Genomic DNA, 12,490 nt, shown 5'->3' on the forward strand with positions numbered 1-12,490 from the left:
AAACTCAGCTTGAACAAGATCCGTCCAACATGCCGCGGTTGCGCTCACCATGAACCTTCAGTTTTGTGAATCTATTCGACGTCGATTTGTAGTCACTGAAGATAGCAAACCAGATGCGCCGGGCCAGGACCGTCCTTTGATCCCCGCCGAGAACGAGATGACAACGTCCCCAAAAGCAAAGCTAGCTCCAGAAGGTATGTTCCTAGGATATCCATGGTTGGATCCATGGCCCTCTGCGGCTCTCCGCCTCTCCTCCATCGCTAAAGCAAAGCCAATGATAGGATAATCTTTCCATCAGTTTGTTCTTGCCTTTTGGTTCAAACCGGATCTGTTGACCAGGGTATCTGATCTCTCTCCCCTCTCTTTTCCTTTCTACATACAGCAGCTGGTGTATCATGAGGGCGTTCTGGTGTCTATGTTCTTTTTTTTTTTCGGGGGCTGGTGTCTATGTTCTTGATGCTCCAAGAAAGATGAGTACATCTTGTCGCCTCTGTAGTAATAAGCACTGGTGAAGAAGGCAAGTCGCCATCAAGAATCGAATGCCATGGGTTTTGCAGGCAGATAAATAGCCGCCCGTCCATGTGAACAGATTCTTACGATCCACCCAACCAATCTCAACCTCTGTTTGCTGCATCCTGCACTGCTTATTTGCTTAGGAAAGGTGACTGAGTGATCATGGCTAGCTCTTCAGATGCCCACAGGTGCACTCACTGGCCACCTGCTCCGTTTCATTTGTCTTCTCATTACACATTTTGCATGCAGTTGAATAACTCTACTGTATAGGCTGCAGTCGGTTCGAAAGTTTTGTGACATCATGCCACCAAATTTTAGTTTTTGCACATTTTGTTTTTGCTCTATGTTTTACTAGTAGTGACGATGGATGATTCAGTTCGTTGGGTGCATGCAGCCGGAACAAGTGCGCGGCGTGCTACCGCCAGTTCAACAGGATGGAGCACCTGGTGGAGCACATGCGCGCGTCGCACCACTCGCCGCACGAGCCGCGCTGCGGCGTCTGCGGGAAGCACTGCCGCTCGCTCGACGCCCTCCGCGACCACCTCGGCTTCGGCGCCTCCCTGCCCCCAAAGCCCGCCTGCGCCACGGCCTTCGCTGCCAAGGGCTGCTCGCTCTGCCTCGCCGTCTTCCCTAGCTCCGGCTCCCTCCGCGCCCACAGCCCAACCTGTCACCACTCCCGCGCCCCGGTTCCCTCGAGGTCCATGCCAAGAGTGCCCGTCGGTGGTGTGGTGGCGCTGGGCTGCAAGATGGTGGGCGGCGGCAGCGACGGGACGCTGGACGTTTGCGGGCGCGTCTGCGTCATCGACGAGAATGAGGCCATCGTCTTCGAGAACTTTGTGAGGCCGCTCGTCCCGGTGACGCACTACCGGTACGAGACCACGGGGATCCGCCCTGAGTACCTGCGGGACGCGCCGACGGTGAAGATGATGCAGCGGCAGGTGGAAGCCATCCTCCTCAACGGCGAGCAGCCGTGGAAGGTCAGGTCCTCCCGCGGCGCGGCCAGGCTCCTCGTCGGCCACGGCCTGGAGCACGATCTCGACGCGCTGGGCATGGACTACCCGGCGTACCTGAAGCGGGACACGGCGGAATATCCGCCGCTGATGAAGACGAGCGGCAGGCTGATGAGCAACTCGCTCCGGTTCCTCACACAGAGCTGCCTCGGCTACGACATCCAGACGGGCCACCAGCACCCCTACGAGGACTGCGTGGCGGCCATGCGGCTGTACAAGAGAATGAGCTCGATGAGGCACGGCCCGCCGAAGAACGGGGGCGAAGACGATGCGTGCGCGGCGGTGGCATTCCCGGCGCGGAGGCAGCGGGAGCTGGAGCGCATGTCGCCGGAGGAGCTCCTCAGCACGTCCAAGCCGGACTATCACTGCTGGTGCCTCGACGACTAGCCTCGACGACTGCACTTGCATCTGCATGTCCAAGCATGAGCCACGGCCACTGAGAGGCTGCCCTGCCGAATTCGATTCTTCGGGCTTTACTTACTGATCAAAGGGGAATTCCAATAATAGATTTCACTCATTTAAAAAATTGATTCACTAATTTTAAAAATTGATTTCACTCGTTTCAGTAACATATTTCACTCGTTACAATAACAGATTTCACTAATTAAAAAATTCAAAATAGTTGAAATATATCCAATATTTAATCTTGTTCTAAAGGTCTTTGCGCCATGATTTTAAAAATATATATATATATATATATATATATATATATATATATATATATATATATGGAATCAAAATATTCGTTTAAATGATATAAATGATTTAAGTTAGAAAAAGTTGAATAAAAGGGATGGAGTTTTTTTGAAAGAAAGTTCGAGCTTTATTCATTAGAAATAATCATTACATCGTTTATGAGGATTGGTACAATTGCATTATGTGGTTCCTTAAACCAATCAGAAATGAATGAAAATCTAGCCAACTTGGCAAGTTCATAAGCAACTTTATTTGCCTCTCTATTACAATGCTCGAATCTAGAAATAGAAAAATCGCAAGCTAAGTGAAAACAGTCATAAAAAATTGCAGCTGCTGCCCCCGACGATCGTCCTCCTTCGTTCATGGTCTCGATCACCTCCATATTATCCGAGTTAATAATTATGCGATTACAAGCCGTCCTTTGCGCAAGCGATAGGCCAAATTTTAACACCAAAGCTTCAGCTATCAACACATCTGCACACCAGTCAATCTTACCACTTCCCCCACCGATGAACCTACCTTTGTCATCTCTTAAGACAACCCCGATCGTACCCCTGAGAAGGTCTAGGTCAAAAGAAGCATCAACGTTAAGTTTAACAAATCCCGTCGGAGGGTTAGACCATCCTCCTCTTTTCATGGAAGCCTTCGGCGAGGAGGCATTAACAAAATTGGCAGCGAGAGCGCGTATCCCCATGAATATCTGTTGTGCATTCTGAGTAGTCTCATTGTGTACCAATTTGCGCCTTTCCCACCACAAGTACGAGGCTGATATGGCAATCATGTCACGCACATTACGAGTGCCCATAATACATAGTTCCTGATCTAGTAATGAAAGTAAATATTCCAAGATTGCCTCACCCGCATAGTCTATTTTACAAACTCTGTCGACAATATCGTCCATCCCTAGTCTTCTCCAGACTTCTTTTGCTCTGTCACATAGAAACAACAAATGTTTTGTGACTTAGGCGAGACTTTCACATGTCTATTAGTTAAGTTAACACGACACGGAATATTGCCGTGAAGTGTACTCCATAAAAGGGATGGAGTTATTTGGGAGAGAGAAGAGAGAAGAGAGAGAGAGAGTAGACATGCTGAATTTTTTTTGAGAGTACGCCTAGGCGTACCATATTTTTATAGAAGGCAGAAATCAAGTATAAGAAACTATATCTTGCTGCGAACAACAAGTGTAGCACAACTCCACATCGAAGCTAATCAACAGATTAGCCACCACGACAATTACAAACACAAGCAAAAGGGCCTGCCCTAAACCAATCATCTAGCCGCGTCACCACAAACACCGGTCACCTCGAAGAACAACAACTCCAACCAGATTTTCCTTGCCAACGCACTACCACCATTGAGTGCCTAAGAGGAGACGACGCGTGGGTAGCAAGACTCGGTCGGCCTCGAGAAAGCCATCGTCTTCAATTCACCGGCAGCTGCGTACATAGCGCCCACGAAGATCAAATCGAACCAGCGGCAAGCACCGGAGAACCACCAGACAGAATCAGCTAGCCAAGTCTCCTCCTACGATGCTCTCAACAGAGTAACGACGTCACACCGTCGCCATTGCCAGTCCTACAATGGACCAAGGCTTTCGCCCGGAGACCACACCTCGATCAAGAAGGGGAGATGCCGACACACCTCAGCGACGTCTCCAAGGAGGGAAACGACACCCACAGGCGCCGTCGCCGCCAGCTCCGGCCGAAGACGCGAGCAAGATTTTCATCCAACAATCGCACACCTCCCACCCCTATCCAAGGATTGGGATAATCTGTCAGGGTTACACCACCGTTGCAGCAGCGCCTTGCCATCATGGCCAAAACCGTCGCGGAACACCAACCCATCACACAGCCGAAAGCACACCGGCCAACCTCCAGCTCCTGCACGGTCGAAAGACAAACGTCACCAGCTCCAAGCCACCCTCCCTGGCGCTGCCAAGACCCGCCGGCACCACAGGCGTGGGTTGGCCAAACCACTCCGGCAGCCAGCCAAGCCGCTGCGACCAGGGGCACGCACGGGAGGAGCCAGCGCGCTGCGCCTCCAGCGAACGCACGCACCCACCAAGGCGCTCCCTTTGCGATTTCCTGAGCTGAGCTCCGGCCATATCTTGACCGCGCCACCACCAGCAATCCAAGGCGCTGCCTTCCCCGAGCCACTCGGGAGCCGACAGGAAGCAAACCGCACGCCCCGGACAGCACTGCGACTCCCGGCCGCCGCGCCCGGTCACCGCTCCATTCCGAGATCTGCAGCCGCCAGGGACCCCGCGCCGCGGCCTCCGACACACACGCCGGCGCCCGAGGAAGACCGCCGCCCCTCTCCACCTCGCGACCGTGCTCCTCCTCCTCCAGTGCTCTCCGCCACGGGCCACCGCACCAAAACCGCCAGCCGCCGCGACGCCCGCAAGACGGTGCTCCCCGCGCGAAGGAGCCATGCAAGGGCGTGCAGATCTTGCCCGCCACCTTTGGCGGCCGAGCGCCGCCATCACCGCCGCTGCCGGTGGCCGCGGCGGCGGCCAGGAAGTCTCCCGGAGGAGGGGCGCTTGGATCTAGGTTTTTTCCTCCGGAGCCGCCCGCGCGAGCGGCCCGGGATGTGATGTGTATGATCGATGTGCGGTGCAGATTAGAGTTGTGCGCCTAAGGGCATGTACAATGGTTGATAAGATAGTTTTATCTTAGATCTTACATGTAATTAAGAGATGATAAAAAAAATGTCTATAATGGATCATTTTTTAGTCTTATCTTCATAATTAGTTATTTCTAAAAACGTGGTGACACATATTGTGCTAAGATATCATCTCTTGTCTTATCTTAAATAAGAGAAGACAAGCCTTTTCTTATAAGTTCTCTTTCCTCCACTTCATCATTTATCCTACATGACACTCCTAAAATAGCATCATTGTACATGCCCTAACTGGTTAGGCATGGCCATATTCGGGAAAGATCGGCAAAACACCTGTAAAACGTCCGTGGATGTGTACGATTATTGCTACCGTAAGACGTGGAGAATAAGAAACGGAGAGAGTAAATGTATGCATGTTGCATGCGAGTAGGATAGAAGGTTAGCCTTTACACAAAGAAGCACAGACTAAGAAGTAAAATTAGAAATAAGACCGAAGAATCCTTTGAGCTTTCAATATAGACTACATGGGGTGTATATAAACATATTTATAGTGTAGATTCACTCATTTTGCTCTGTGTATGGTCCATATTGGAACACCACCACAGCAGCCATCAAAGGAAAAAAAATGACTGATCACCTCTACACCAGAGCTTGATGTGTTTACATAGCTGATATGCAGTTTTGCGAAGCTTCAAGGTGGCTCGCCAAGGGCGAAACAATTACCGTTCGATGGCGCCACCACATGACTAAGACGTCGGAGGAGGAAACCATACCTGCCGTCCACGAGCCGAAACCTAGCACACGATCCACATGTTACAGATGCTGCCGATGCAGACCACAATCCATCCGCTTCTGGACTACCCCTCAAGCTCCGCATCGGCGCTGGAGCAGACGCCGTCGCAAATGGTGGAGCCCAAGGACATAGGTCCACCTCAAGGAAGCCGTCGTCTCTGCACCATCCTTGCCTGAATAGACTGATTTCCAAATCCATCCCCAACCATAGCACTGATCACCTCGTCAGGGTAGGATCTAAAGAATCTTTATTCAGCGCATCACCGCACCGAAACCAAGACGATGAACAACCCAAAACTTAAGGTACTAAAGGCTAAAATGATCCACACACGTGAATCCGGCGACCCCCCTCACCACCGTTGACCAAGGTGGAGGGGAGCCGCCGGAGGATGGCGGTGGAAGGAAGTGCTCCTAGGGGCGGCGGTGAGCTTAGATGATCTTTTCCATACATAGTTCTCAACTTCAAATTTTTATGGGTATATATGTACATAATCCAATGAATGGCCGTACAGTAATGTATATGCGTGTATATGTGTATATGAGTGTTTGTATCTGTATTGTGTTTCTTAGGAAAAAAAGAATGCTGGTTCCTCAATCATCAGGACGTATGTATGAACTAATGTATCCTTATTGATTTTGCTCTCACTAGCACATATGCCCGTGCATTGCAACGGAGAAAATTGATGTTTTGCACAAGCATAATGTCTCACAGCATCGGATTCATTATGAAGAACATGTTGCAAGGCAGCATCGTCCTTCTACAAAATGAACATAAAAAAATACATTGCAATTTAGTCGTGTTCATATTTTCTTTGCGGGGTGTAATGTCCCACTGATTTCATTTAAATATAATTCTTTTTAATGGCATTTAAGTATGATCCTTTCATTAATTACCATGAAGGCCTCACCCATTTTAGTCGGGAATCAAATCCTTTCTTTTCTAATTTAGTAGCCCCAACACATTAAGGCCTATAGATTGTTTCTTTTAATTATCCTACCTTTTTACCTCAAACCCTTCATGTAGAATTTATTAAGACCGCAATTTTTCTAATAATTATTCCACCGATTTACCCATAATCCTTTCTTTAATTAGCCACATCCGTTTAAATATTATATTTAAGCCCACAATCCTTCCTTTATTAGCTCTTTCGCTTAATTAGCTCTCCCTAAACATAAGCCTTGGACCTCACCCTTCCCCATCTACAAGAACGAAGGGCGATTTGTGCGAACCCCGGGCTCTCCACCTCGCCGTTGCCGAATCGGCGGCTCCCTCGCCCTCCGTCCGGCGGCGGGAGGACGGGGGAGGCCCGATTTGCAACATGTACATAGTGTAGGCGTGCCTAGGGAGCCATCCGGTGGCGTCATGGAGGCGGCGGCGCGGTTGGATCGGCTTTTTGCAGGTGTTGGTCTCCCCTTCGACGGCGAAGTTCCGGTGGAGCTCCGCGGTGGACCAGCTTCTTTCTTCGTGCTCGCTGCTCGGTGGAGAGGCCGTGCACGGTTCCCCCGTGCCGGAGATCGAGGGATGGCGATTCCTGCGGTTGAAGATCTGGAGAAGGAAGGCGATGTTGAGCGGTGCGACGATGACGACGGCCATGGGTGTAGGTCCTCAGGGACCGTTGATCGGAGACTTCCCGTTTTGCCCGGGGGCTGCTTCGATCCAAGGCGTCGGCGAGCAACGGCAAACGGCGCGTCACCGGCTCGTCCATGGCGCCGGCGTAGTCGGGTTGCAGAGGGGCTTGGTTGTAATTTCCTTTTTTGTGTGGACCTTTCAGTAATTTGGTCATTTTAATATCAACTCCTTTTCTCGCAAAAAAATAAATAAACATGATGACTGCCACTCGTATATTTAGAGTGAGTTGGGATTAGTAAATATGGAAGGTGCATAAGTCTTTGGTTGTTACATCTAAGAGATAGACAGGAGGTCTTGTGTTCAATTCCCACAATGTTGATTTATTTTGACCTAATTATTTTTCGCGGTCTCTCTATGAAAGCCCATAAAAGGCCCATCAACATACAAGTAACTGACCCAGATCGCTTAACGTGTGTAAACCAAACGTAAAGGACTAAACCAAACCAAGAATACCTATTCCCTTTAATAGTAGGTATAAATATAGATATAGATATAGATATAGATTGTTGTTTTTGAATTGCTGGGCACTCGTCCTACATTCACAAATCGCAGTCCGATGCTCAGATTCGTGTAAGGCTCCAAGTTTTTATGCTATTTTTTCTTAACAGGAGTTATACTACTGGCCTCCACCTTATTTGAACCATGTTAGGGCATCTCTGTGGACATACGTCTGAATTAATTTGTTCGGATATAGTTTGTCATCCAATGCAGACCGTTGTTTTGTCTGTGAATGGTCCGCTTGTTCGTATTCCCGCAAACAAACGAATATAAATTGGTGGAGGTATGCGAGATTTTGGACCTCCGCTACATAGGACTCTGACACCCCAACCCACTTAAATCACCATTTCGGCCACTTTTCTTTCATTCCGCCCCTGCATTTTCCTTACGTTGCATCCGCACCCTCCTCAATCGATGCCGCCACTATACCTCTCCGGTCGCTGCCCAGGCATTGCCGGACGTCCACAGCCCCCACTCACGCGCCTGCCCACCTTGGGCTACGCTACCGTCCACCCATGATTCGTCTGCAGCCAGGTGACCTCCGCCCCACTGCTGGTGGTGTCCATGACGGACACCACACCTTGCAGGTGTTCGGTCAAATGTCATTGAGATTTTTGTTGACCTTTTGGCTGTTTTCTAGAGTAACAACACGATGGCAATGTACTCGGCGATGGAGGAAGAGTTATCATGCGATGTGTGGAAGGTTGTATATGTGGACTTTGTAGGCATGAAGCAAGTGGACTCAACTTTTTGGCAAAGCATGCATGCTTCGTTTCATGAGAAAAAGCACTTCACGTCCTACGAATTGCACGTGATCCATGAACACAATGTAAGTCGCTAACCCGTTGGTGGTATATCATCTTCAACTCTGTCATGAAGTTTTATAGTGCGACTGCAAAACTGAAAAGAAGGTGGCCACCGGGCTCGCAAACCATTAAGATCATAAGTTTTGCTTCTTGTAGCTCTACATGTTGGTCAATTCATTGATTCACTTAATATTGTAGTTTGATAATCATCATGTTGTATAGCCCAGACGCATTGCCATGCTATACCACAGGTTGGAGGGCGGGCCATTTACGTTCATACATTGTTGGATGAAACTCAAGGGGCACAGTGCATGGGACGACATGTGCGGGTTCTAACTCGAGTATCATTGAATTTGGAATTGATGAATTCAAAAGACTTATTGAACATCTGTTTATCTTGGATGTAATAGTTACATTTGAACTATTGTTGTTCTAGGGATATTTGCATGTTATTTATGGATGAATTATTCTATTATATATAATTATTTTGAGTGTTGTGGACTTAAGAATATGGTTGGATGGCCGACTACTAAGTGTCAGCGGATGAGTTCAGACAAATATGCAAACAAGTAGCGTGTCCTTTTTGACGGTCAGCGTTGCAGATGCCTCTAAACTAGTCCACTAACCTATGCGATTGCAGGGGATAGAACCGTTTTTGATTATGTTGATTGATATACTTGCAAAATTTCAAATTATTATGTTTGGCTTTTGAAGATATTTTTTTGTTATTTTATACTACATATTGAAAAGATCAAAGTAATTATCAAAACAAGTCTAAGGTAAAATTAATAATAGGAAGATAAAATCTTGCTCATGTCATAATTAATTGATTAAATATAATGATCTAGTGAGCAACCAAATCTAAGGCAAGAAGCCAAGAATTAAGGGGGGAGACAATTTTCCATCATAAATGACATATTTTTTCTAGTAAGACATTTTTTACTTTTACTAGGTAGCCCGTACGTTTGAAGGGAACATACATATTCTAGTACTTCCGCGAAATATGTGTGTAATATAAACCTTTAGGATGTCCACAACACTTTAACAAATTTTTTAATAGGTAAATTACTCTTCTTCTAATTTCACCCACTATATCTGTCGCGCCACCTCTGTCAATACTGCATCCAGGTCGCAGTCCCCCTACCATCCCACCAACACACTTTGGATTCCAAAGATGTATCATGTAGTCATGCTATGCCATATTATGTTGTGCTTTTCCTTAGCAAGGTGCACCTAGGGTTTTGAAAAGTGTCATGTGATAAACTTCTCTCTCCCCTACCTCCTCCCTCCTCCCTCGTCTCTCTCTACCTCTCTCCCACCTTTCATTTGACCATCTTTGTCTCATCAAAATATTTAATTATCTCTCAAAGTGAGGAGGTGGCATGGTAGTGTCGTAAGATGCCTACACGACACATAGAGAGGCAAGAGGATAGAGGGAGGTTGGACTTAAAAATGAAAATATACCATCCATGATTAAATCCGTATTAGTATCACTCGATATCACGCATCCATGCACATCACTTTTACAAGGTACACAATTGTTGACAATTCCATAGAAACTTATAACGTGCTTTTAAGTTGACCAATGCAAGCCTACAAGGTTCTTCAGGACACATAAATGTCCTACGCTTCCTACAACAGATATATCTAATATACATTCCTTAAGGGAAATTTAGCTACAATATCTACTACATGTCTCATCCACATGGAGCATAACTATCTTGAAATTTTTTGGTTAAGTGAATAATTGAGAATTTTATTGTTGGAAACCATATCCACTTAAATCATACACGCACACACAAGTTCTATTATTTATTTTTCCTATTCAGTCAAGTAGAGCATCACTTTATCCAAGTCAAGGACTCTATTGATACGTTCCCAACATATCTATAATTTATAAAGTATTCATGCTGTTATTTTATCATTCTTGGATGTTTTACAATCATTTTATAGCAACTTTATATCAATTTTTGGGACTAACCTATTGACCCAGTGTCCAGTGCCAATTGCTGTTTTTGCTTGTTTTTTACATTGCAGGAAATCAATATCAAACGGAGTCCAAACACCACGAAACTTTTTGGAGATTTTTTTGTACCAAAAGGAACCCAATGGGCCAGAGCTGCACCTAGGGGGTGCCCCGAGGGGGGCACAACCCACCAGGGCGCACCAGGGCCCCCTGGCACACCCAGGTGGGTTGTGCCTGTTGGGGAGCATAGTAATTTCAAAAAAATTCCTACGCACACGCAAGATCATGGTGATGCATAGCAACGAGAGGGGAGAGTATTATCCACGTACCCTCGTAGACCGAAAGCGGAAGCGTTAGCACAACGCGGTTGATGTAGTCGTACATCTTCATGATCCGACCGATCAAGTACCGAACACACGGCACCTCCAAGTTCTGCACACGTTCAACTCGATGACGTCCCTCGAACTCTGATCCAGCCGAGTGTTGAGGGAGAGTTTCGTCAGCACGACAGCGTGGTGACGATGATGATGTTCTACCGACCTAGGACTTCGCCTAAGCACCGCTACGATATGATCGAGGTGAATTATGGTGGAGGGGGGCACCGCACACGGCTAAGAGATCAAGAGATCAATTGTTGTATCTTTGGGGTGCCTCCTGCCCCCGTATATAAAGGAGTGGAGGAGGGGGAGGGCCGGCCCTCTCTATGGTGCGCCCTAGGGGAGTCCTACTCCCACCAGGAGTAGGATTCCCCCTTTCCTAGTAGAACTAGGAGCCCTTCCAAGTAGTAGGAGTAGGAGGGAAGGAAAGGGAAGGGAAAAGGAGATGGAAGGAAGGGGGCGCCCCCCCTCCCTAGGCCAATTCGGACCAGCCCATGGGGAGGGGTGCGGCCACCCTTTGAGGCCTTTCTCTCCTTCCCCGTATGGCCCATTAAGGCCCAATACGAATTCCCGTAACTCCCCGGTACTCCCGAAAATACCCGAATCACTTGGAACCTTTCCGATGTCCGAATATAGTCGTCCAATATATCGATCTTTATGTCTCGACCATTTCGAGACTCCTCGCCATGTCCCAGATCTCATCCGGGACTCCGAACTCCTTCGGTACATAAAAACACATAAACTCATAATATAACCGTCATCAAACTTTAAGCGTGCGGACCCTACGGGTTCGAGAACTATGTAGACATGACCGAGACACGTCTCCGGTCAATAACCAATAGTGGAACCTGGATGCTCATATTGGCTCCTACATATTCTACGAAGATCTTTATCGGTCAGACCGCATAAGAACATACGTTGTTCCCTTTGTCATCGATATGTTACTTGCCCGAGATTCGATCGTCGGTATCTCAATACCTAGTTCAATCTCGTTACCGGCAAGTCTCTTTACTCGTTCCGTAACACATCATCCCGCAACTAACTCATTAGTTGCAATGCTTGCAAGGCTTATAGTGATGTGCATTACCGAGTGGGCCCAGAGATACCTCCCCGACAATTGGAGTGACAAATTCTAGTCTCGAAATGCGCCAACCCAACAAGTACCTTCGGAGACACCTGTAGAGCACCTTTATAATCACCCAGTTACGTTGTGACGTTTGGTAGCACACAAAGTGTTCCTCCGGTAAACGGGAGTTGCATAATCTCATAGTCATAGGAACATGTATAAGTCATGAAGAAAGCAATAGCAACAAACTAAATGATCAAGTGCTAAGCTAACGGAATGTGTCAAGTCAATCACATCATTCTCCTAATGATGTGATCCCGTTAATCAAATGACAACTCTTTGTCTATGGCTAGGAAACATAACCATCTTTGAAGAACGAGCTAGTCAAGTAGAGGCATACTAGTGACACTCTGTTTGTCTATGTATTCACACATGTATCATGTTTCCGGTTAATACAATTCTAGCATGAATAATAAAAATTTATCATGATATAAGGAAATAAATAAAAAATTTA

At 47.3% G+C, this 12,490-nt stretch overlaps 1 protein-coding gene across 1 annotated transcript; it reads left to right on the forward strand.

Moving 5' to 3' along the window:
• Positions 1-675: 675 nt before the first annotated feature.
• On the forward strand, positions 676-1,910 carry LOC119298358 (RNA exonuclease 4-like). The gene is made up of 2 exons (XM_037575792.1): positions 676-701; positions 908-1,910. Exons 1-2 carry the CDS (start codon positions 676-678, stop codon positions 1,908-1,910), a joined length of 1,029 nt encoding a protein of 342 aa, XP_037431689.1.
• Positions 1,911-12,490: the final 10,580 nt, after the last annotated feature.

The sequence above is a fragment of the Triticum dicoccoides genome, chromosome 5A, assembly GCF_002162155.2.
Source record: "Triticum dicoccoides isolate Atlit2015 ecotype Zavitan chromosome 5A, WEW_v2.0, whole genome shotgun sequence".
NCBI classification, from domain to species: domain Eukaryota; kingdom Viridiplantae; phylum Streptophyta; class Magnoliopsida; order Poales; family Poaceae; genus Triticum; species Triticum dicoccoides.